Below are 23,268 nucleotides of genomic sequence, written 5' to 3' on the forward strand. Positions count from 1 at the left end.
TCCCAGAATTCCTGGGAAAGCCCTCGCTGCAGGCAGCCAACGAAATCGCTTCCCGCAGGGTGGGCGCCTGCGCTCCTTCGGCCCCCAGGGTCACTCCCTTCGGAAAGAGGATTCATGAAATGTCCAGGAGGATGCCTGGTTGCGTGCTCACACCAGGGAGCTGGACTGGAATGGGACAGTGATCACGCACCGGCTCCCGCAGGAGACGCGGGCCCCAAAGCCATCTGACGTTAACCAGAATGTACTCTGATATGAGGGCAGGCCGCTGCCCTCCCGCCCCGCTGTGCGGCGTTGGGTGCCCTCATCCATTCAGTGCACATTGACTGGGTGCTGCAGCCGGGGACAAGCCGGGGTCCCGGGGGGCTGCAGGGAGGTGACCGGTAAGGAGAGCGAGCGAATCTCCCTCCTCAGGGCTCTGGGTGACAGGGGAGCCTCTCACGACGGGGACGCGGTGAGCTGGCCATCCCTGCGCTGGGCTTTGACGGGGCAGGGCCCACGGGAGGCTGGGGAGACCCGTGGGGCCAGGTTCCTGCAGCCCCCTCTTTCTTCCCCTCCCTCGGCCCAGGGCGGGACCCGGGCAGTGAGGGCCGTGCTCCATGGCACCCGCTGGGCTGGACACCTGACCGCCAGCTCCTCTCCCCGATGAGGGGAGGTCAGCCACGTCTGGGCTTCACGGCTGGCTGGGGGAGGGGAATTCTGGCTTCTCCGGCCTGCCGCGGGGTCAGGAAGCGCCCACATCCGGGTCCTTCCTTCAGTCTGAAGGACTCCACTCTCAGCCCTGACAACACTCACCGGTTAAGGGTCCAACAGATGCAATTCCTCTTTTTTTTTTTTTTTTTTTTAAGATTTATTTATCTGAAAGGCAGAGAGAGAGAGAGAGGGAGGTCTTCCATCTGCTGGTTCACTCCCCAGATGGTTGAAATAGCCAGAGCCACGCCGATCCCAAGCCAGGAGCCTCCCCCAGGTCTCCCACGCGGGTGCAGGGGCCCAAGCACTTGGGCCACCTTCCACTGCTTTCCCAGGCCACAGCAGAGAGCTGGATGGGAAGTGGAGCAGCCGGGACTCGAACCGGCGCCCATGTGGGATGCTGCGCTGCCTTACCCACCAGGCCACAGCGCCGCCCCGCAATCCTCTTGATTGCGGGAGGTGACATTCGGGCAGGCACCAGATGAGAACCCGCACGGGGTGGGGGGTGCCGAGTGGGGGGGGGGGGGACAGGTGCGGGCGGCTCCCCGCTCACAGCCCACTTCAGACCGGTCTGAGTTCCACAGGGGCAGCGACCTGCACCCGAGCCAAATCCGTGCTGTCCGAAAACAGAAAGTGACCCCCGGTGCGTGGCCGCGCCCGCGTCCATGCACAACACCCGGCTCTGCCTCGTACGTCGGCAACGAGGCCGAAAAATCAAAGCACACGCTCTCACAGCCTACACTGAGGAACGCGATGAGCACGCGCGTCGCTTGTCTGTAGGACTTCAACGGCCTGCGGGGGCGGGACTTAGAAAAGCGTGCCCGTCTGCTGGACGCTGAGTTCAAGGGGAAAACTGACCCAGAGGAGGGCCCGGGGTCCCGGGACTCCCTCCCCGGAGGGCCGCCAGGGGGCGACCGAGAGCAACCCGGGCGTGACGTCACCAGGCGGCCCGGGCCCCGCAGCCCGGGGCGTGACGTCACCCTGGCCGCCCGAGCCTGGGGCATCCGCCCTCGCCGATTTCGGCGCTGCCCCCGCGGTCTCTCCTACCCACGGCCGCTGCCCGACCTTGTACCGAAGCCTCAGCGCACGCAGCGCCCCCGGGACCTGCGCGACCCAGGCCCGCGCGGCGACCACCCTCTGGGGCTGCACCAGGGCACTCGCAAAGCCCTGGTCTTTTCACGCCGGGTCTGCGGGGAGACCCGACCGCCTTTCGGCTGAAAGCCACGGCCTCTGTCCCCCGCCAGGCGCCCCACCTCCTGGGTCGCCGCTAGCCGTGGGCGTCCCCCGTCTCTTCCCGGGCCCGTCACTTCGCGAAAACACAAAACGCAGCAGTCACAGCCCCGGGGTCCGTGACCTCAGGCAAACCGCCAGGCTCAGAGCGACGGCCGTAAGCAGCCCTCAGAACGATTTCGTCATCACCTGCACAGCGGCCGACGAACGCCATCGCCCTTTTAAGAGACCCTCCCATTTTCGCTCCGGAGCGGAAGTACGCGCTGAGGGCTCCGGAAGTGACCTCAGAGCTAGAGCCCCTCAGAAACATGGCCGCGGGGCGTTCTTCCGGAAGCGGTCACAGGCCCCTCCGTGACGCAGGGCCCCTCGGAGCGTCCTGTGGGGTTTCCATGGCGCTCCCCTCAGCCCCCAGTCTCTCCGCCTCCTCTGCCGCCTAAGCTCCGGGAACGGGCAGGGGAGCGCGGGGTCCCGCCTGCGACGGCGCCGGCGCCTGGGGGAGGGGCCTGGCGCGCCGGCGACGCTCTAGGCGGGCGCGCTCGCGTCTCTATGGTGCCGGGCGCTCCCGCGCGCCGCTCCCGCGCGCCGGGGCGGACGTTGCCCCTTTAAGCGGCGGCGGGCGGGGCCGAGGAGGTCCCGCGAGAGCGGCGGGGGGCGGGGGGCGGCGCCGAGGCTGGGGGCCCGCGGCCGATGGAGCCCGCGATGGAGCCGGAGACGCTGGAGGCGCGAATCAGTGAGTGTCCGGGAGGGGCGCGGGCCGGACCGGAACCGGAACCGGGGGCGCGAGGCGGGCCCCTTCCCGGCGGAGGCGGGGTACGCGGCGCCCCCTCCTCACGCCCCGCCCCAGCCCAGGAGGGGCGGCGCCCCGAGTCCGGCGCGCCGACCCCGGGGGAAGGAGGACCTGCGGCCGGACGCCGCCCACCCGCCCCGAGCCCGGGCGGCGACCCCGGCCGGGCGTGGGCCGTGCCCCCAGCCCCCCGGACGCGGCAGCAGCCTCCGCGGCCTTCCGAGCTGCTCCTCGGGGCCTGGGCGGGGGGCGAGCCCGCGAACCCGGGAGGAAGTCGGGCCTGAACCGGCTGCTCCTGGGTCCTGCGGGGCGCGACTCCCTCCCGTCCGTTCTCCCTGGCGCTGCGGGAGGGCAGGACCCTCTGGGCAGTTCCCGGCGGCGTCCGCACCTCCGTCCGAGGCCCCTGCCCCGTGCTCGGTGCTCGCGCGCCCCGCACCCGCACCCCGCCCCCGGGCCAGCCTCCCCCGACCCGGTGACCGCTCTCCCCAGGGCTTCCCTCGCGTCGGGCCCCGCCTGGGCCAGGGACCCGGGACGCCTCCGGGTCTCCCCTCGGCTCAGCCTCTAGGAGAAGCTGGGCAGGGCGATTTGGGGTCGTGGCCGGCCCCCTTTAAGCCGGTCTTGAGCAGAGTTGAACCCTGAGGTTGGCCGCAGAACCGCACCGTCCCCAGGGATGACTCAAAGTCACGGCCGGCCGGCGCGGGGGCAGGCAGGGAGAGGAGGCGCTGGGCGGCCCTTGACCTTTCTGGAAGCCACAGGTGTCCAGGTCCGGCAGCCTGGGGGATGGGCAGGGCCTTGGCTGAGCAGGCCCAAAGAGGCTACAGGACTTGGTCCGCGTCCGTGGCGACACCAGCCCCTCTCGGGTTTAGCAACCGAGAGGCCGGAGTCTGGGAGCTGGCAGGAGTCAGGACACCGGGGCTCAGCTGGACCCTGCTGTCCGGCGGCCTGGAGGTCCCTGGGCGCTTCCCTGGCGGAGCCCGAGGCAGAACGGCTTGGGGGGGAGTGATCCCAGTGACAGTGGCTCCGCCGCGGTGGGGGCTGGGCCCTGAAAGGCTGTCCCCCCCCCAGGGAGGGGGCTCCCCCACCCCACCCCGAGGAGTTAAGGGGGCTGGGGGCCGGGCAGGGGAGGGAGCTGTGTCTCGTGATGCTGTACTTCCTCCCCGCCGGCTCTGCCACTCGCTGCAGGGCCACCAAGCGGCCTGGTCCCACGGGTGCCCCCTGGTCTCTGGCCGCGCTGTGGGGAAGGAGGGGGCTCAGCAGGTCTTCCCTAAGAGGGGCCGGGAGGTCCTGCGGGCCTGTGTCCCCACGAGCAGCTGCCGGACGCCCTCTTCCTCCCCTGTGCGACTGGGCCTGGTGCCTGGCCTGGCCGGCGGTGTGTCCGCCCTGGCTCGCTCCTTCTTCCCGCCAGACCCGTGTGTGTGTGTGTGTGTGTGTGTGTGTGTGTGTAATGTTTATCACTCCCCAAATGTCCAGTGTGTGTGTGTGTGTGTGTGTGTGTAATGTTTATCACTCCCCAAATGTCCAGTGTGTGTGTGTGTGTGTGTGTGTTTAATGTTTATTTGTTTTACTTGAAAGGCAGAGAGAGAGGTCTTCCTTCTGCTGGTTCACTCCCCAATGTCCACAGTAGCCAGGGATGGACCAGGCTGAAGCCAGGAGCCCAGAACTCCCTCTGGCTCTCCCAGAGGGGTGGCAGGGCCCACTTGGGCCGGCATCCACTGCCTCTCGGGACACACGAGCAAGAAGCGAGATTGGAGGCAGAGGGGCCGAGACGGGAACCGGCACAGATGCGCACGGGACTGCTCTAGCCGGGCCTTAGCCCAGTGCGCCCCGACCGCTGTAGCCTAGGCCCCTGGAGTGTGCATGGAACGCGGAGGACTTGAATGACAGCCGCCAGGCACAAGGCTGCCAGGGCTCAGGCCCCCAGCCCGTGCTGGCCCCAGCCTCGTCCTGTCCTCAGGCCCTGCAGAGCTGGCTTAGAAGGGTGACGCTTGGAGCCCAGCTGCCCCGTGGCCTCACGGGCGGTGTTGTGTCCACAGTGTCTCAGTGCAGCTGAGGGGTCGGGGGTGGAGGCCAGGGGAGGTCATGTGAGCCCCGTTGTTGCTGAACCTCATTAGGGGCCAAGGCGGCAGGGGTCGGGCCTTGCTCGCTGGTGCCCTCCTGTGTGCCCTTTCCCGGCCACCACCCGTCCCCACACCTTGCCCCTGCCTGCCCAGGTGCGCACGGCAGCTGGGATGCGGCGTGACCGCAGCCTTGGGTCAGTGCCCTGGCCCGGCAAGGCCGCCGTGGGTGGGTGACACTGAGCCATTGCCAAGGAGACTTGGTGAAGCCAGCGTGGCGGAAGGAGCCACACGCCTGCCACCTCTGCTGTGCCTGGGCCCCGACACCGTGTGTCCCCTGGAGCTGGTCAGGGTGGAGTCCCAGCACCAGCCACCTCAGCTCCTGCAGGTCCTTGCCCCGGCCCCCCGCCCCCGGCCCAAGCCCCGCCTCCATCACTCTTACTAAGAGCTGGCTTCCCCGGCCCTGCCCGCCACACAGCTCCTTGAGCACGGCTGGTTTTTGTTTTGTTTTATCCGTAAAGATGTATTTATTTGAAAAGCAGTTAGAGAGAGAGAGAGGTCTTCCACCTGCTGGTTCACTCCCCAAATGGCCACAATGGCCGGGTCTGGGCCAGGCTGAAGCCAGGAGCCTGGAGCCTCCTCCAGGTGTCCCACGTGGGTGCGGGGCCCCAAGCACGTAGGCCGTCCTCCGCTGCTTTCCCAGCTGTTAGCAGGGAGCTGGATGGGACGTGGAGCAGCCGGGTCTTGAACCGGCACCCTTATGGGATGCCAGCGTCGCAGGTGGCGGCTTCCCCTGCTGTGCCTGGCTGTTTCCTTCCCCGTGGGTCTTCTTAGCACAGGTGCGCTGAGAAGGGAGGCGGGAAGTCAGGGAGGCCTCTCCGAGTGCTTCCCTCACCTGACGGGCTGGCTGCCTGGGGCGGGGGGGGACCAGGGACCCCGCGCAGGCCGCTGACCCCTCCTCCTGCAGACAGAGCCACGAACCCCCTGAACAAGGAGCTGGACTGGGCCAGCATCAACGGCTTCTGCGAGCAGCTCAGCGAGGACTTTGAGGGGTAGGTGCCCGCGTGCCCGGCCCCCGGGAAGGCCGGAGGCACTGGCAGCCCGACGGCGACCCTGGCCGCTGGGGCCGAGTGCCGCCCGGGGGGCAGCGCTGGCCGGGGCCTTGCTGGGCCCCTCACAGGGGAAGAAAGCCCCCCCTGAGCCTCGGGGCCTCGGAGAGGAAGTGGCGGCCCTGAGCTCTCCTGGGGTCCCATGGCCGGCTGGGAGGGGGCCGGCAGAGCCTTGCGCGGGGGCGGGGCACAGTGCCCGTCCTCGGGCTGCCCAGAGCTGACCTCCGGCGGGGCGTCGGGAGGGGCCTCCTCGGGTGGTGGGCGGTGCTAAGGCGGGGCCATCGTGCCTGCGCTCTGCTTTGGAGTCAGCCTGGTTCCGTGGGAACACCCCCCCCCCCCCGCGGAGTGCTCGGGGCTCGCTGTCCAGCGGGAGTGACGGTGCTGCCCGCCTCTCGACTCTGCAGTTGGCAGGAGAGCACGTGTGCCACCTGCTGTCACTCCCTGGTGATGCCCCCCCCCCCCCCCCCCGTGAGGCTGCCGACGCCCCTCGCAGGAGGTCCTTTGCTCCCAGGCCGGCTCCCGCAGCGCCGCACTTGCTGTCGGGTTCTCGGGAAACCAGCAGGAGGCTGAGCCTGCCTGCCCCGCCCCACCCGGTCCTGGGCTGCGTCCTGGTCAGAGCGCGAGCCGGGCCTTTGCATGTGCCCGTGTGAGTGGGGTGCCGCGGGCTCCGGGGGGTCACGCCTCTGCGTCCTTCCCTCCCAGGCCTCCGCTTGCCACCCGGCTGCTGGCCCACAAGATCCAGTCCCCGCAGGAGTGGGAGGCCCTCCAGGCCCTGACGGTGAGGAGAGGGGGGCGGCGCTCTGTCCCCGGGCCACGCGATGGCACTGGGGGTGCCAAGGTGCAGGCCATTCCCTGGGGGCGCCCCGGTCGTGCTGCCTTGGGGGTCCGCGCGCCCCCAGGCCCAGCACAGCGCAGTCCCGGGGGCGGGGGCGAAACTGCACTTCCCTGAAGGAGCAGAGTGGGCGCCGTCCCCACGCACGTAGGACAGCGCTGGTGGGGCCGTGGCGGGGAGCGCTTTTCCTGTGCCGACAACGGCTGGGGTGGTGTGTCATGTCCTCACGGCACAGACGGCACGGCAGGACGCCTGGTCAGTGGTGCCCGCCGACGGTTAAAAAGAGCGGAGGAGAACCCGGGAAGCCAACGAGCAGGGTTCTCAGAAGGGGCTCCCGGGGCGCTTGGGGGCTCCCTACCCAGGACCCAGTCTGTCCATCCCCGTCCGTCCGTCCGTCCGCGGGCTCTGGGCGTGGCCTGGGTGTGGAGGCGGGGCCTCACGCCCGCGCCTGCGCAGGTGCTGGAGACATGCATGAAGAGCTGCGGCAAGCGCTTCCACGACGAGGTGGGCAAGTTCCGCTTCCTCAACGAGCTCATCAAGGTCGTGTCTCCCAAGGTGGGTGCTGCAGCCGGCCGCCCTGCTCAGGCCCCGCCCCCGCGCCAGCCTGGGGGCCGCGGGAGGGGCGAGCGCGGGCCTGCCCCACCCCCACCCCCGCGCCAGCCTGGGGGCCGCTCCCTGCACGCCTCGGCTCCGGCACGTGCCCCTGAGCCCACCACACACGGGGGCCTCCAGGTGCTAAAGAGAGACGGAGCCTGGGGCGCCCTCGCACGGGAGCAGTGCCGTAAGTGAGCGCCCACACCCTCCTCCTCCCCCGTGGGCTGCTGGGAGCGGCTCGGAGCCGCACGTCCACGTCCACGTGGGAGCCTCTGGCTCCTCCCCCTGGGGTCTCAAGGGTCAGTGTCCGTGAGCCGGCTCTGCGCCTGGGCTGCGCGCTGGGCCTTCCCCATACCCACTCCGCAGCCTCACCCCAGAGCCGCGTGCAGGTGGGGAGACCTGGGAGCAGGCGCCCCTGGCTGGCGAGTGGCAGAGCTGGGCGGGAACCCCGTCTGCGCTGGGCTGCACCCGTGGTCCAGACGCCTTCGGAGGGGGCTCTGGGGAGGCAGCCAGGCTCGGGCTGGGCCCGGGCGGGGACCGAGTGGATATTGATGGTGTCACCCACGGCCACACGAGAGGACCCGCTGAGAGATGGCCCACTGTGGAGCTGCTGAACAGCCGGAGGGCCAGGTGTGCCCCGCCCTGGGCGTCACAGCCGCCCCTCCCCTGTGCCCCCAGTACCTGGGCTCCCGGACGTCCGAGAAGGTGAAGGGCAGGGTCCTGGAGCTGCTGTACAGCTGGACGGTCGGCCTGCCCGAGGAGGCCAAGATCGCCGAGGCCTACCAGATGCTCAAGAAGCAGGGTGAGGCCCCGCCCCCGCGCTCCCGGCCAGCGGGGCTTCCTCGGGGAACCCCAGTGTGGGTGCCCAGCCCCTCTCCCCATGCCTCTTGACATGAGAGTCGGGGTAGGCTGGCACCAAGTCCAGAGCCAGCGCCAGCCTGCTGGAGAGAGGCTGACCCCCACCCGCTCTGCCCCGCCTCTCCCCGGGCACCTGGGCCCTGCTGGAGACTGACCCCCACCCCGCTCCGCCCCGCCTCTCCCCGGGCACCTGGGCCCTGCTGGAGAGAGGCTGACCCCCACCCCACTCCGCCCCGCCTCTCCCCGGGCACCTGGGCCCTGCTGGAGACTGACCCCCACCCCGCTCCGCCCCGCCTCTCCCCGGGCACCTGGGCCCTGCTGGAGAGAGGCTGACCCCCACCCCGCTCCGCCCCGCCTCTCCCCGGGCACCTGGGCCCTGCTGGAGACTGACCCCCACCCCGCTCCGCCCCGCCTCTCCCCGGGCACCTGGGCCCTGCTGGAGAGAGGCTGACCCCCACCCCGCTCCGCCCCGCCTCTCCCCGGGCACCTGGGCCCTGCTGGACAGAGGCTGACCCCCACCCCGCTCCGCCCCGCCTCTCCCCGGGCACCTGAGCCCTGCTGGAGACTGACCCCCCACCCCGCTCCATCCCGCCTCTCTCCGGGCACCTGGGCCCTGCTGGACAGAGGCTGACCCCCACCCCGCTCCGCCCCGCCTCTCCCCGGGCACCTGGGCCCTGCTGGAGACTGACCCCCACCCCACTCCGCCCCGCCTCTCCCTGGGCCCTGCTGGAGAGAGGCTGACCCCCACCCTGCTCCGCCCCGCCTCTCCCCGGGCACCTGGGCCCTGCTGGACAGAGGCTGACCCCCACCCTGCTCCGCCCCGCCTCTCCCCGCTGGCCCGGTCACCTCAGGGATAGTGAAGTCTGACCCCAAGCTCCCGGACGACGCCATCTTCGCCCTTCCTCCTCCACGGCCCAAGAACGTCATCTTTGAAGATGAGGAGAAATCCAAGGTGAGGGGCCCGGGAGCAGCAGCGGGCAGAGGCGCGGGGCCACCCTCTCAGGCGTTTCCTGCAGAGCCCCCTCCGGCCCCGGCCCCGGCCCCAGCGCTGCCCGGAGTCCCGGCCCCCGCCCCCACCCCGCCCCTGCCCCGAGTCCCAGCCCAGAGTCCCCGCCCCCGCCCCGAGTCCCAGCCCCTCTGTCTGCGCAGATGCTGGCCCGCCTGCTCAAGAGCTCGCACCCTGAGGACCTCCGAGCAGCCAACAAGCTCATCAAGGACATGGTGCAGGAGGTGAGGGCGGGCGGGGCCGGCGGGGGGGGGACAGGTTCCGATGGGACTGTGGCATGGGGGGGGCGGGTTCCAAGGTGGGACTGGGCATGGTGGGGGGGGGGACATTGTTGGGGGGGCAGGTTCCGAGGTGGGACTGTGTGCATGTGGGGGGGGGACATTGTTGGGGGGGCAGGTTCCAAGGTGGGACTGTGGGCATGGTGGGGGGGACGGGTTCCGAGGTGGGACTGGGCATGGTGGGGGGGGGACATTGTTGGGGGGACGGGTTCCAAGGTGGGACTGTGGGCATGGTGGGGGGGACGGGTTCCGAGGTGGGACTGGGCATGGTGGGGGGGGGACATTGTTGGGGGGACGGGTTCCAAGGTGGGACTGTGGGCATGGTGGGGGGGACGGGTTCCGAGGTGGGACTGTGGGCATGTCGGGGGGGTGATAGGTTCCGAGGTGGGACTGTGGGGGGGGGGCAGGGCATGGCGCTGGGCGGGGCTCTGAGCTGGGGCTGGGTGTGCATGGGAGCAGGGCTCCCTGTGCACAGGTTCCCGCCAGCACCGCTGACAGCGCCAGTAGCTCGGGACCGGTGTGCCCGGGACGCGTTTCCAGCCCGTGAGCCTCCGGGCTGGCCAGCTGCCGCACAGACTTGAGAAGTAGATGAGACCATAGTGTGGTTAAATGTTTACATACATACATAGCATGCTCAGATACGTGTAGACATACGAAGAGAGTAGTATGTGGTGTGTTTTTTTTTTTTTTTTTTTAAGATTTATTCTTTTGAAAGATGACAGAGAAACAGGGAGAGACACTACTGGTTGGCATCTGCTGGCTCACTTCCCAGATGGCTGCAGCAGCCAGGGCTGGGCCAGGCTGAAGCCAGGAGCTTCTTCCCGTTCTCCCAAGCGGGTGCAGAGGCCCAGCACTTGGGCCAGCCTCCACTGCCTTCCCAGGCGCATTGGCAGGGCGCTGGATCGGCAGCGGAGCAGCGCCCCTGTGGGGTGCGTGCGTTGCAGGTGGCAGCTTTGCCCGCTGCGCTCAGCGCCGGCCCCGGAAGTTCCTGTGAACGAGGACACATCACTGCCGTTGGCAGGCGCTCCCTGGGTGTGGGGTCCATCAAGGGCACCCGGCAGGGCCGGGGCCACAGCACGGGCGTCCCTGGGGCAGGAAGAGGCAGCGCCCTCCCATCGTGTGCAGGGTGCGCACCCAGCCACAGCCCGGTGTCGCCAGGTCGTCAGATCCCGAGCTCTCCCGTCACTCCCGGTAGCGGCCACCTCCCGGCACAGCTGCACCAGAACTGGCTGCTCCTTCTGGGGCTGAATGCGGTCTGCATGGCTTGGCCTAGGGCTGAGCGAGGGCTGAGGGCTCCCCTGGGCGCTCCTGCAGCCGGGGGCAAGAGGCCCAGGCAGTGGACGCCTGAGGTCGTCTGCCGCCTGCTCTGCCAGCCCTCACGGGCCAGGTCGGGCCCGGGTCACTCCTGCAGCTGCCTTGCCAGGCCCCGGCCCCTGCTCCTGCTCTGTGTGCGCCAGGCCCCGGCTCCTGCTCCTGCTCCTGTGTGCGCCAGGCCCTGGCTGGCACCGGGAGGGCTGCAGCGCCCACTGCTCGGCTGTGTGTGGTGAAAGGCCCCTTTCACTGTAGAGCCGGCACGCAGGGGGCGTCGCGGAGGTTCAAGGCTCAGGCCCTGGTCCCTCAGAAGCACCTGAGTGGTGGGAATCCGGACCCCAGGCCTTCTCTGGGGGTTCTGTTGGGCTCATGCAGAGGCCTGGGGCCGGGGGTGCTGGCCAGAGAGGAAGCGCCTGCAGGGTGACAGGGTGCTTTGTCCTGAGTGTGGAGGGGCGTGCGCTCAGCAGGGTCTGAGGACCCCCAGCAGACTCCCCAGGGGCAAGGGGCAAAGGGCAGGGGGCGGGGCATGGAGGCCAGCTCCCGTTTCTGCTGCTTCTGCAGGACCAGAAGCGGATGGAGAAGATCTCGCGGCGGGTCAGTGCCATCGAGGAGGTGAACAGCAACGTGAGGCTGCTCACGGAGATGGTGATGAGCCACAGCCAGGGCGGCGCGCCCTCGGGCGGCAGCGAGGACCTCATGAAGGTGCCTGCACCTCCCGTCCCCTCCCCTCCCCTCCCCGCTCCGGGCCCACCCCGGAGGCCCTGGCCACCCTGATCCCCCTGCCCTGCCGCCCCCAGGAACTATACCAGCGGTGTGAGCGGATGCGGCCCACGCTCTTCCGACTGGCCAGCGACACCGAGGACAACGACGAGGCCTTAGGTGAGCCCAGGCCTGGCCCGACCCCGCCCTCCGCTTCTCTCTCCTGCCCAGCCCCCAGCCCCGCGGAATGCCTGCAGTGAGAGGGAGCCTCCACCAGAGGGTGCCCTCCTCCACCGGCGAGCTAGGCCTCTGCCCTTGCAGGAGGGAGCAGAGAGCAGGGGCTCCCGCAGCTGGGAGAGCCTTTGGGCCAGGGTCCTCTGTGGGCACGGGCTGCACGGCACTGTCCCGTATCGGGTGGGAGGTGACAGAGCCAGAGGGGACCAAGGGCCGCTGCCTCGGAGCCGTTCCAGAGCCGAGCTGGGGGCGTCTGGCTGGGCTCCTGGGGCAGGTGTCTGGGAGTCCACCTGGCACCTGAGTGTGAGGGGACGGCCACCCGCAGGGTGTGGCAGGGGCCTCCTCCTGGAGCTTGGAGCCTGCTAGCGGGGGTGGCCGTGAACCACTTCCGTGAACGGTGACCGTGGCAGGAGAGAAGTGGGGGGAGGGAGGCAGGGTAGGGTGGGCTTAGGAGCAGCCTCCCAGGTGCCTCCTGGGCAAAGACCGAGGCAGCGAGGGGCCAGGAAGCGAGAAGATGCAGACGCGAGGCAGCCCCGTGCCAGGGCCCAGGGCCAGCCCGGCAGCGTGGCTGAGGGGGTGACAGAGGGGCGGGCGGAGGCTGAGCGGACGAGACGAGGACCCCCGCCCCGCCTCATACACAGGCGGGGCTGCACGCGGGGTCTCCCGCGGTCCCTCAGCCTGGCTGCCCCTCCCGCCTTGCAGCCGAGATCCTGCAGGCCAATGACAACCTCACCCAGGTGATCAACCTGTACAAGCAGCTGGTGCGCGGCGAGGAAGTCAACGGGGACGCCACGGCCAGCGCCATCCCTGGTGAGGAGGAGGCCGGGCGGGGCCTGCCGTGCCCGTGTGTGTGTGTGTGTGTGTCTGTGTGTGCCCGTGTGTGCATCTCTGTGTGTCTCAGTGTGTGTGTACCTGTGTCTGTGTGTGTGTGCCTGTGTCTCAGTGTGTGTGTGCTTGTGTCCATGTCTGCGTCTCAGTGTGTGTGTGCCTGTGTCTGTGTGTGTACCTGTGTCTGTGTGTGTGTCTCAGTGTGTGTGTACCTGTGCCTATGTGTCTCTGTGTGTATGTATCTGTGTGTGTATCTGTGTGTGTCTGTATATCTCTGTGTGTGTGTATCTCCGTGTGTGTGTGTGTGAGTGTATTATCTGTGTGTGCATGTGTGTTTCTGGGTGTGTGTGTGCATCTCTGTGTGCGTGTGTATGTATGTGTGTGTGTGTATATATGTGTGTATGTGTCTGTGTGTATCTCCATGTGTCTCTGTCTCTGTGTGTATATGTCCGTGTGTGTGTGAATGTATTATCTGTGTGTGCATGTGTGTTTCTGGGTGTGTGTGCATCTCTATCTGCGTGCGTGTGTATGTATGTGTGTGTGTGTATCTCTGTGTATGTATCTGCGTGGGTGTGTCTGTGTGTGTGTCTTTCTGTATATGTATTCGTGTGTGCATGTGCGTATCTGTGTGTATGTGTATATTTATGTTTGCGTATGTATCTGTGTGTATGTCTGTGTGTATCCGTGTGTGTATGCACGTATCTGTATGTATATCTCTGTGTGTACATATATCTATTGATGTGTATATGTGTATGTATGTACGTATCTGTCTCTGCGTGTGTATGTGTATGTATGTATGTGTGTATCTATGTGTGTGTATCTGTGTGTACGTATCCGTGTGTATGTGTGTGTGTCTGTGTGTATCTGTGTATGTGCATGTATGTATGTATCCATGCGTGTCTGTGTGTCTGTGTCTCTGTGTCTGTGTGTGTACACGTACCGAGGGTGTAAGGTGGCACCAGTCCCACAGCTGGCCCGGTGAGGGAGGTGGGGAGGGCCCCAGGGAGAGAGCTGGGGGACGGCCGTGCTGGGCCGCGCCCGCAGCTGTGGGGGAGGCAGTGTGTGCTGGGGCGAGGGCTTGGAGAGCCCAGTGGGAAGGCAGCTTGTCTTCCTGTCCCGGGGCTGGGTGACACCGCCGGGCCTGCCGGAGGGAGAGCAGGCAGGAGGGAGTCGCCTGCTGAGCTCGGCACGGGTCGGGGGAGGTTGGCATTGGCTGCGGGGTGTGCCCCAGGGGCAGCCATGGCTTAGTGTGGCCTTAAGGCCGAAGGGCAGCTCGCCCAGCAAAGCTAGGAGGACAGTACGGGCACGGCCCCGCCACGCGGGCACTGGGCGTGTTTGCAGTGAGGGCAGCCCCTGACGACACGCCCCTCAGAGGGCTCCCTGTCCTGTCGTCACGTGACACAGACAGAAGTGCCACGTGGCCAAGGAGGGGGAGGCAGGAGGCCAGCAGGGGTGAGGGTGGGGCTAGGCATTGCTCCCCCCAAAAGCTCCGGGGACCCCAAGACCCAGTGTCCTCCACCCAGGCCCTGCTGGACGCTCCCCTCCCGCCCTAGGGAGCACGTCAGCCCTGCTGGACCTCTCGGGCCTGGACCTCCCTCCTGCCGGGGCCACGCCCCTGGCCCCGCCTCCTGGCCCTGGCAGCCAGGCCAGCCCGGAGCAGCTCAGCGCCTCAGTTTCCCTGCTTGACGACGAGCTCATGTCCCTGGGTAAGGAAGGGGCCAGGCTGGAGGGGCGGGCTCCGCCGTGGGAGTGGTGCGTGTGTGGCTGTGTAGGATGGCGCCGCCCTCAGTGTGAATCGTGGGCAGTAGGCCCATTTCACAGATGAGGCAGCCGAGGCTCAGAGAACGAGGCTGCGCCTGCTGGCAAGCTGGAGGGCAGGGACGCCCTGGCAGGGTTCCCTCCCCGCTCGTGCTCGGGGAACGAGGTGCGCTTTGCACTTCCTGTCCCCCAGGTGTTCAGCAGAGCCCTGGGCCCCCAGCCCCCTTCTGGTTTCTTCTCACACGCACAGAGGCCCTGTGCCAGGGCCGCAGTACGCAGCCGCGCCCTGGGACTGGAGGAAGCCTCAGGCCCTCGCTGTGGCCCCGGCAGGGGGGTGAGGGCTGGTGGACGGGGCTGTGTCCCAGCTCAGCAGCCCGAGGTCACGCAGTGAAGCGGCAGAACAGTGCCAAGTCCACGGCCAGCAGGAGCCGTCCGAGTCTGGACTCTGCTGCTCTCCGCTGTCTGACCTTGGGCGCGTGACTGCACCCCCGGGCCCCCGGCCTCATCCTTAGGAGAGCCGAGCATCCCACTCCGACCTTTGAGAGCTGGAGGACTCGGCGGGTCCTGCATCGCCAGCACGCGGCCTGTAGGGCCACCGTAAGCATTAGCGTTGCCGCCGTGGTGTCTCTGGGGACACATCACAAGAAGAGACCCGGCGGTCACGTGGTGGTCACGTGGTGGTCACCTGGCACTGCGGTCAGGAGCTGGGCCACCCAGGCTGCGGCAGAAGGGGGGACTCGTCTTCCAGCGGTCAGCCTGGTGTCGCAGGGAGGTGGCGGCCACTGCCTCCTGCTAGGGAGCCGCTCCCTGCCGCCCTGGCCTCGGCCCCGGCCCCGCGGCACCGGCTGGCGCCCCGGTTGGCCTTGCTGGCCCTGCAGAGTAGGCCCAGCCCGCACCGTCACTGCACGCATGGGGACACAGGCTCGGCCAGCGCCCTGCTCGCCCTCCTCAGCCCCGACACAGGGAAGTCCTGAGGCCTCGTGCGCAGGCGGAAGCCAGCGTGGGCCGCCCGAGGCTCCGCCTTGCCTCCCTGCCCTGGCCCTGTCCCTGGGATCCTGTGGGACTCGCGTCTGAATGGAGCCTCTCGGAAAGGCGGGGGTGGGGGTGGTAGGAGCTGGGAGCCCCCCCGCAGGCTCCCGGTCGCCCTCTGTGGTCAGCCCTGCTCCTCCACCTGGGTCCTCTCCCGCAGGCCTGAGCGACCCCACACCCGCTGCGGGCCCCGGCTTGGATGGCGCCGGGTGGAACAGCTTCCAGGTAGGGTGCGCCTGGCACCAGCCTGCCCAGTCCCACGTCTGGCGCAGGGGCAGCAGGGAAGCGCACGGGGCCTCGGGGCTCCAGGCTGTGGGGTGACGGCAGCCCAGGGGCTGGAGGCACCATGGGTCCTCTCCTCCCTGGCCCTCCTGCTGGGTCTTCCCCATCTCTGCCTCGGGTCTCCCCTGGGGCTGCCACCCCACCTGGGGGGGGGGGGGTTGGGAGGAGGGCTTTCCCTGAGGGGACCCTTGAGGTCTGCAGAGCACAGCGGAGGCTCTGCTGTCCCCAGAGGCACCTGCCATGAGGGGAAGGAGCCTCAGGGCGGGGCCAGGGCCCCCTCCCCCCACGACTCTTCCCACAGCCGCACCCCTGCGTCTTTTGGCCCACAGTCCTCCGAGGGCACTGAGCCCCCAGCCCCCACTCCGGCCCAGGCCCCCAGCACGCACAGCCGCCCCCCGGCACCGGCGTCCGTGCCGACGAGCAGCGGCCTGGATGACCTGGACCTGCTGGGGAAGACACTCCTGCAGCAGTCGCTGCCCCCGGAGTCCCAGCAAGTGCGGTGGTGAGCGCTGCCCCCGGCCGGCTGTGCCCAGCGCCAGCCGCTTCTCCCGGCCCGCAGGGAGGGAGGCGTCGCTGGTTTACTCCTGGCAGCCCAGGACGGGGTGGGGGGGCAGGAGAGGCCTGCAAGGTCTCAGCCTGGACATGGAGCTGAGACAGAGGGGACCCAGGCCTTCCTGTAGGCCCAGAGCCAGGGCACAGAGGGGAGGGCGTGGGCGGATCCCAGGTGAGGAGACCCCAGGCCAGAGAGACTAGCTAGTGACCAAGCCAGAGCCCCGCCGCTGAGTAGCGCCCGTCCCCCAATAAGGGAGAAGCCGCAGCCAGCGCCCCGGCTCACGCTGCGGGACCTGCAGAGCAAGAGCAGCGGCAGCTCGCCCAGCTCCAGCGCCGGCTCCAGCGCCGGCAGCCTGCTCCACGCCACGTCCCCGGAGCCCACTGCGCCCGCGCAGCAGCCCACGCCCACCGAGCTCTCCCTTGCCAGCATCACTGTGCCCTTGGAGTCCATCAAACCCAGTGAGTGGGCTCGGTCCAGGGGAGGAGGCTTGGGTCTCCCCAGGGTCATAGAACCGGCCTGCAGGCCACTGCCCGGCACCAGGTCCCGAACAGAAGGGTGGGCGCCGGCTGTCGTCCGTGAACTCGCTGGACCCGAGCTCTCGCTGGTCCCTCTCTCGGGCTGCGGCCTCTCGGGATCCCAGCATGGGGGGAGCCCCAGACAGCAGCCCTGCGGGGGCTGTGCCATGTGCCGAGCACCGCCCTCCCACGCTCGCCCTGCAGGCAGCATCTTGCCCGTGACTGTGTACGACCAGCATGGCTTCCGCGTCCTCTTCCACTTCGCCCGCGACCCCCTGCCGGGGCGCGCCGACGTGCTGGTGGTGGTGGTGTCCATGCTGAGCACAGCGCCCCAGCCCATCCGCAACATCGTCTTCCAGTCGGCTGTCCCCAAGGTGACAGCATGGGGCAGGTGGGGCGGGGCAGGGGCGGGGCAGGCAGGGAGAGCAGCAGGGCCCACGGAGCCCTTGTCCCCCGTGCCCGCAGGTCATGAAAGTGAAGCTGCAGCCACCCTCGGGCACGGAGCTGCCCGCCTTCAACCCCATCGTGCACCCCTCAGCCATCACCCAGGTCCTGCTCCTCGCCAACCCGCAGAAGGTGAGGGCCCGGCCAGGAGCTGGCCACGCGGGGCGGGGCGGGACGCCCTCCCCCACTGACCTCTGCTTCCCCGTGTCTGCCGCAGGAGAAGGTTCGCCTCCGCTACAAGCTCATCTTCACCATGGGCGACCAGACCTACAACGAGATGGGGGACGTGGACCAGTTCCCCCCGCCCGAGACCTGGGGCAGCCTCTAGAACGGGGAGGAGGGCGGGGCCGAGCCACCGGCCAGCCCGGGACCCCCTGTGCGCCCCGCGGCCACGCCTCCGCCCCGGCCTGGTGCTTTGCCCCACCCCTGCGGCTCCCAGTGACTCTGCCTGCTCCCTCCTGAGGCTGGGCCTGGGTTTGCACTTCTGGGGCCCCAGCACCAGTGGGAGCCTGGGGCCGAGACGGGCTGCATGGGCCTGGAAGGACCTTGGGTGGCGGGAAGAAGCAGGCTGTTGGGGAAGGGCAGGCGTGGAGGCAGCCCCACCCCGGCCTGCGGCGGCGTCTTTACCGCCTGTCTCTTATGCCTTATGGGAAGGCCCAGCCATAACCCGGGAGCCGTGCTGGAGCTGGGGCCAGCCTCGCCTCCGCCATAGGACGCCCGTGAACGGGGGTGGCCCTGCACCCCCAGCTATTTGCACTCTGGTGTGTGGTTTGACTCCGCTTTTCTTTCAGAGTGGCCCTGTGGTCACGGTCGCAGGGGGCTGCACCGGGGGAGCCCCACCCGGCCCCACCTCTGCCCAGGAGGCCTCCCTCGGCCCCGGGTCTGCTGTGGGGCTGTGGGGCCCCTGGAGTCCTCAGTGTGACCCCTTCGGTCCTTGGCCTCTGCTGGGGCCTCCTGTCCACCCCCGTCCGTGGTCAGAAGTGGGCTCAGTGTGAGTGGGAGGAGTATTTATGAAAATAAAATGTCCATTTTCCTGGACTGGCCGCTCGCAGGGCCCTCTCTGCCTCCGTCATCTCTGGCCGCCCTCCGCCACCCGCTCCGGGGGCTGCAGCCACTGCTGAGTCACCAGCGGGCCCTGGGCTGCGGCCACCCCCGCCGTCCCAGCTGGAAGTGAGCGGCCGCCAGGGCTGCCGGCGCCCCAGCTGCTGCGGCCGCCGAGGGGGAGGCCCCAGCTGCTCAGCTTCCTCCTGCTCTGCTCAGCCCCAAACGGCGGCGAGGCTGCACCGCCCCTGGCCGGGGCCCCGCTGCTCCCTGTCCTGGGGCCCAGGAAGCGGCGCCGCGGCAGCTTGTGTGGGTGCAGGCCCTGGGCCCCTGCCTCCGCAGGCCCTGCCCACCCGCCCTGGTCTTGGGGCTCTGTAGCAGGCCCACCGTGCAGAGCGGGGGAGGAGGGCTCCGGCCAAGGGCAGCCAGCGCCACGCCGCCACGCTCCGCTCTGCAGGAAGCAGCCCTCCATTCCTCCTGAGCCCCGGCGCCCAGGAAGGGCCCTGGGAAGTCCCGCTCGGAGCCATTTTCACTGGCTCAGGCACTGTTTCCCAATCGCAGCTTGGCGGGCAAACCCACGGTCGAGCCAGGCTGGAGGGCGGCCCAGCCTGCGCTTCCTGGCTGTGTGCCCCTCCATTCATCAGCAAATGAGGGACCCCTGTGTGCGGGGGCCCTCACAGGAGGAGCCGGGGGCCCTCTGTGGGCCCCAGCAGCACCTGCGGTGTGGCTCCCACCCTGGACAAGGCCCCAGATGGCCGACCCTCACTGTGGGGCCCCTGGCCTCCCACCCCCCTGCAGGACTCGCCTCCCAGGGGTGACCTAGTTCTAAGGTCCTGTGACGTCGACCTGGGGTGGGGACAGGTGGGGCTGGGGGTGGGGGGCTGGGTCGCCCGCCTGCTGGGTGGCTCCGATCAAGACATCACCCTTTCCGGCCTTCGGGTTCCTTGTTTCAGAAGCCAGGAAGGATCTGGTGAGCTTTGAGGGCCTCCAGGCAGTTTTGGGCGAGACTCCAGACTGCCAGCTTCGGAGGATTTGGGTGTCACAAGGCCTAGGGTCCCTTCCACCTTGCCAGCGGCCCCACCCACGTCCAGGCCGTCCACTCGGCTGGTGTTAGCTTGAGTGGCCCTTGAGCCGGGCACCACTCTTCTCAGCTGGGAAAGACTTGTGAGCCAGCAGCTGCTTGTACCCTGACAGCTGGGGGGACATGAGGTACCACAGGAACCCTGTAAAGAGCCTGGAATGGGGGCCCATGAGGGGAGGACCCTTGGCCACCCTGCCTGGAGGGCTTGCTCACTACTTATGGCTGCTCCCCAGCTTCCCGGGGTTCCAGCTCCATAAGCCCATCGTGTGTGGGAAATAGCCCGGGAGGCAGTGCACCTGCTCGACCAGCAGCCCCCTGTAGGGGACCAGGGGTCGCCCTCGAGAGCGTGAGGCCACTGCTCCATGACACATGTTCATAGCCTGGGAAAGACAAACGCCAAGGCTGGCTGTCAAAAATGCCGACTCGAGCCGTTGGTGCCCTGTGCCGGTCCAGCCCCCGGGCTGTGGCATTCTCAGGGGCTGGGCAGGGTGTCAACACCGAGAGCGGTGGGACTTCCCTCATCACAAAGCCACGCTGCCGCATGCAGAGGTGGAAGTTCACTCTGAGCGACCACAGCACACGCTGCTCGCGGGCACGCAGCAGCCAAGAGAGCTGGAGAGGCCCCGCCGGCCCGGGCACCAGCCCCCACCTGGTCTCCTGGTGCCCCCTACCCGCCTTCTCTGTGTGCCTCCTGGCAGGGCACAGGCCCAGCACAGGTGGACCAGGGATGCCAGCCCCAGGCCTGGCGCATGCCACGGTGCTGCCTGCAGTCTCTGGTTCCCTCACTGCTCAGATAAAGGCCTCGCGACTCGGGACAGGCTCAAGAGCAGGTGTCCACTACGGGGTCACACTGCCCCTGCCTCCTGAGCCCCCACCCCCACCCACTGCTCCGTCAGCCCGGCCTGCCCTCCTCAGGGGCTGTGGTGAGGGGTGCACAGCCCCGGGGCTCCCTGGAAAGTCCCTGTAGCTTGGGGAGGGGAAAGTCAGTTCTCAGAGCTGCAGAAAGCAGGTGTGGGAGGGGTGGGGGGCGCCACTCAGCGGGCAGCACCGACGCGGCCACAAGCACGCAGTTCATCCCCGTGTCTAAAACGGGCTGTTTTTGCTACACCGCCTTGGCCACTGGCCACTGGCCACGCTGCCCACATCCCACTCCGGCTTCACCAGCAGGCACTACCCGGGGTGTCACAGGTTTTCCCAGGCAAATCTGAGGTCACTGGGCCCCTTGATGTAGCCACAGAGGTTGAGGCCGGCCAAGGGCAGCACCGCCGGAGTTCCCGGGCAGGGCACTTGGGCTCTGCGGGAGGCCAGCTGTGGGCTTTTGTGGGCCCGATGGGCTTTCCAAGTCAACCTGTAGCAGCCAGCCAGCCAGCCGGCCGGCCACCTCGGGCAGGAGCCTGGGATGGGCCCGGCAGGCATTCGGCCCAGCAGTTAGGACGCTGGTCGGTGCGCCACCTCCCGTCGGGAGATGCAGGCCCTGGGAGGCCGCAGCAGTGGCTCCAGTGGTTAAGTTCCTACCTCAACACCTGGATTGCATTCCCGCTTCCAGCCCCAGCCCCTGCCCCGGCCCAGCCCCTGCCCGGCCCCTGCCCCGGCCCTGGCCCCGGCCCCGGCCCAGCCCCTGCCCAGCCCCTGCCCGGCCCCTGCCCCTGCCCCGGCCCAGCCCCTGCCCCGGCCCAGCCCCTGCCCCGGCCCTGGCCCAGCCCCTGCCCCGGCCCAGCCCCTGCCCCGGCCCTGGCCCCAGCCACTGTGGGCGTTCGGAGAGTGACCCAGCAGACAGGCGAGCTCGCTCTCTCCACCCCCCCCAAATAAATGGGGCAATGACACCGCCTCACTGGAAGGTGTACCAGGGCACGTGACAATACGTTGCATGGTCCACCCACGGCAGCTGAGCACAGTAGGGGGTCACAGAGGCAGAACCGGGGTGAAGAGGTTTTCCATCCCTGACCTGGTGGACTGAATAATGATGGTAAACACTACCAGGCATTGTCCTCTTCTTTTTTAAAAAATATTTATTTGAAAGGCAGAATTACAGAGTGAGAGACTGAGCTTTCATCTGCTGGTTCATTCCTCAAATGCCCACGTGGCCAGGGACAACCCAGGCTGAAGCCAGAGGCCAGGAACTCCATGCTGGTCTCCCACGTGGATGCAGGGGCCCAAGCACTTGGGCTGCCACCTGCTGCTTTCCCAGGTGCATTAGCAGGGAGCTGGACCAGAAGTGGAGCAGCCGGGACTTGAACTGGTGCCCATATGGGATGCCGGCGCTGCAAGCAGCGGCTTTATCCATTATGCCACAGCGCCGGCCCTGCCAGCATGTTTCCGAGGACTGAGCTAGTTACTGCTGTGTTTCCATTTCACACAGGAGACACTGGGCCTCCGAGAGATGAGCTGGACCATCCCAGGCCACCCAGCTCACGAGAGGCTGACCCTGCGGCTGTGTCCATCTGCACCTGTCGGCCCTGTCCTAGCGGCCTGCAGGGTACAGTTGAGCGTCCATTGACGGTGCCGTCACCTGCCGTGACTGTCCGCTCCCCAGACCACGGCCCAGTGCAGGGGCCCAGGGGATTCACCGAGAGCCAGCTGAGCCCCAGGCAGGAGGCCCTGGAGGAAGGGCCCCGGGAGGCTCGGCAGGTGACCGCTCACGTCCCCCGTCTGCACGCACAGTTCTAAAACGCCAGGATCCCAGCACCAGTTGCCTGCAGCTTCTGAGTCCTCAAGATTCGCATTATAGCTGGGATCCAACCTCCCTGTCTGAGCAGGAAAGGCCCTGACTTGTCCCCAGTCCCCAGCCAAGTCACGCAGCAGCCCCACCCAGGTCACGCCCAGCAGAGCTGGGCGTGTCTCCTGCCCAGGACTCCTGGGTCTGGCTGGGGGGACCTCGGAGCAGGGGGACCTGGTCATGAGGCTCCAGCCCTTCCATGGCAGCTGCTGCGACAGCCCCAGAGGATGGATCCCATGCCGGACCAGAGCTCCAGAATTCAGCCTAGACAAGCTGGGGGGGGGGGGGGGGACACGGGTCCAAGTCTGGCCTCCGGGGACCTTCAGAGCAGCTGGGGAACTGCAGGGCCCGGGCCCAGTGTGGGCCAGAAGGGGAGGGCACAGTGAAGTCCACAGACTTGGAGGCGCAGGGAGGGGGGGGGCGGCGCCTGGCGTCTCCAGTGCCCTCACGCTGCACTCGGTAGGTTGTGCCCATGGCAGGGCCAGGGAAACGGGGCCACCTGGAAGTCTGGGGATTGACCAGTGGGGAAGGTGGAGAGGAGAGGACTGGAACCCACACGTTCCAAACTCCAGCTCACCACTTCAAGGAGCCAGGTCTAGTGGCTGCTCCACTTCCGATCCAGCTCCCTGCTAATGCGCCTGGGAAAAGCAGTGGAGAAGGGGCTGGTGCTGTGACATAGCAGGTAAAGCCTCCGCCTGCAGTGGCAGCATCCCATATAGGCACCGGTTCAAGTCCTGGCTGCTCCACTTTAGATCCAGCGCTCTGCTATGGCCTGGGAAAGCAGTAGAAGATGGCCCAAGTCCTTGGGCCCCTGCACCTGCATGGGAGACCCGGAAGAAGCTCCTGGTTCCTGGCTTCGGATCAGCGCAGCTCCAGCTATTGTGGCCAGTTGGGGAGTGAACCAGCAGATGGAAGATTCTCTCTCTCTGCCTCTCCTTCTCTCTGTGTGTAACTCTGACTTTCAAATAATAAATACATCTTTAATTAAAAAAAAAAAGAAAAGAAAAAGAAAGAAAACCAGTGGAGGATGGCTCAGGTGCTTGGGCCCCCCCGCCAGCTACGCGGGAGACCCAGATGAAGCTCCTGGCTCCTGGCTTTGGCTTGGCTTGGTCTTGACCATTCAGGGAGTGAACCAGTGGATGGAAAAATCTCTCTCCCTCTCTCTCTGTAACTCCAATGTTCAAGTAAATAAATCTTAACAAACAAGGAGGACCCCAGGGCGCTGGCGTTTCTCTCATTCCCCAAGCCCTGCCTTCTTTCTGGAACACCCCCCCACCCCCCTACCCCCGTCTCCTTGCGGGAAAGGGGAGGTGGGAGAGGGCCCTTCCTTGGCCCCTCCCACTTC

At 67.8% G+C, this 23,268-nt stretch overlaps 1 protein-coding gene and 1 long non-coding RNA gene across 4 annotated transcripts; one reads left to right on the top strand and one right to left on the bottom strand.

The window, feature by feature from the left end:
- The first annotated feature begins 2,489 nt into the window (after positions 1 to 2,489).
- Positions 2,490 to 18,123, top strand: GGA1 (golgi associated, gamma adaptin ear containing, ARF binding protein 1). Of its 3 annotated transcripts, none has more exons than XM_051841131.2 (17): positions 2,490 to 2,647; positions 5,723 to 5,807; positions 6,567 to 6,642; positions 7,153 to 7,251; positions 7,969 to 8,092; positions 9,000 to 9,100; positions 9,298 to 9,378; positions 11,305 to 11,445; positions 11,541 to 11,622; positions 12,379 to 12,486; positions 14,028 to 14,210; positions 15,452 to 15,516; positions 15,903 to 16,075; positions 16,379 to 16,584; positions 16,846 to 17,015; positions 17,107 to 17,217; positions 17,303 to 18,123. In XM_051841131.2, exons 1-17 carry the CDS (start codon positions 2,605 to 2,607, stop codon positions 17,411 to 17,413), a joined length of 1,959 nt encoding a protein of 652 aa, XP_051697091.2. In that variant the 5' UTR covers positions 2,490 to 2,604; the 3' UTR covers positions 17,414 to 18,123. The 3 variants fall into 3 exon arrangements, with proteins under 3 accessions (XP_051697091.2, XP_051697092.2, XP_051697093.2); XM_051841132.2 differs by having other exon boundaries at positions 14,058 to 14,210; XM_051841133.2 differs by lacking the exon at positions 2,490 to 2,647 and adding an exon at positions 5,125 to 5,143.
- Positions 10,102 to 17,354, bottom strand: LOC127489566 (uncharacterized). The gene is made up of 2 exons (XR_007917467.2): positions 17,278 to 17,354; positions 10,102 to 10,420 (listed from the first exon to the last, which is right to left on the bottom strand). It is a non-coding gene; the product is annotated as an uncharacterized lncRNA (long non-coding RNA).
- Positions 18,124 to 23,268: the final 5,145 nt, after the last annotated feature.

This window comes from Oryctolagus cuniculus, chromosome 11, assembly GCF_964237555.1.
Source record: "Oryctolagus cuniculus chromosome 11, mOryCun1.1, whole genome shotgun sequence".
NCBI classification, from domain to species: Eukaryota; Metazoa; Chordata; class Mammalia; order Lagomorpha; family Leporidae; genus Oryctolagus; species Oryctolagus cuniculus.

Coding starts and splice junctions, on each gene's coding strand:
- GGA1 (XM_051841131.2), top strand. CDS start 2,605: ATGGAGCCCGCGATGGAGCCGGAGACGCTGGAGGCGCGAATCA. Junction 11,446..11,540: donor GCAGCGAGGACCTCATGAAG/GTGCCTGCACCT, acceptor TGCCGCCCCCAG/GAACTATACCAGCGGTGTGA. Junction 16,076..16,378: donor GAGTCCCAGCAAGTGCGGTG/GTGAGCGCTGCC, acceptor TCCCCCAATAAG/GGAGAAGCCGCAGCCAGCGC.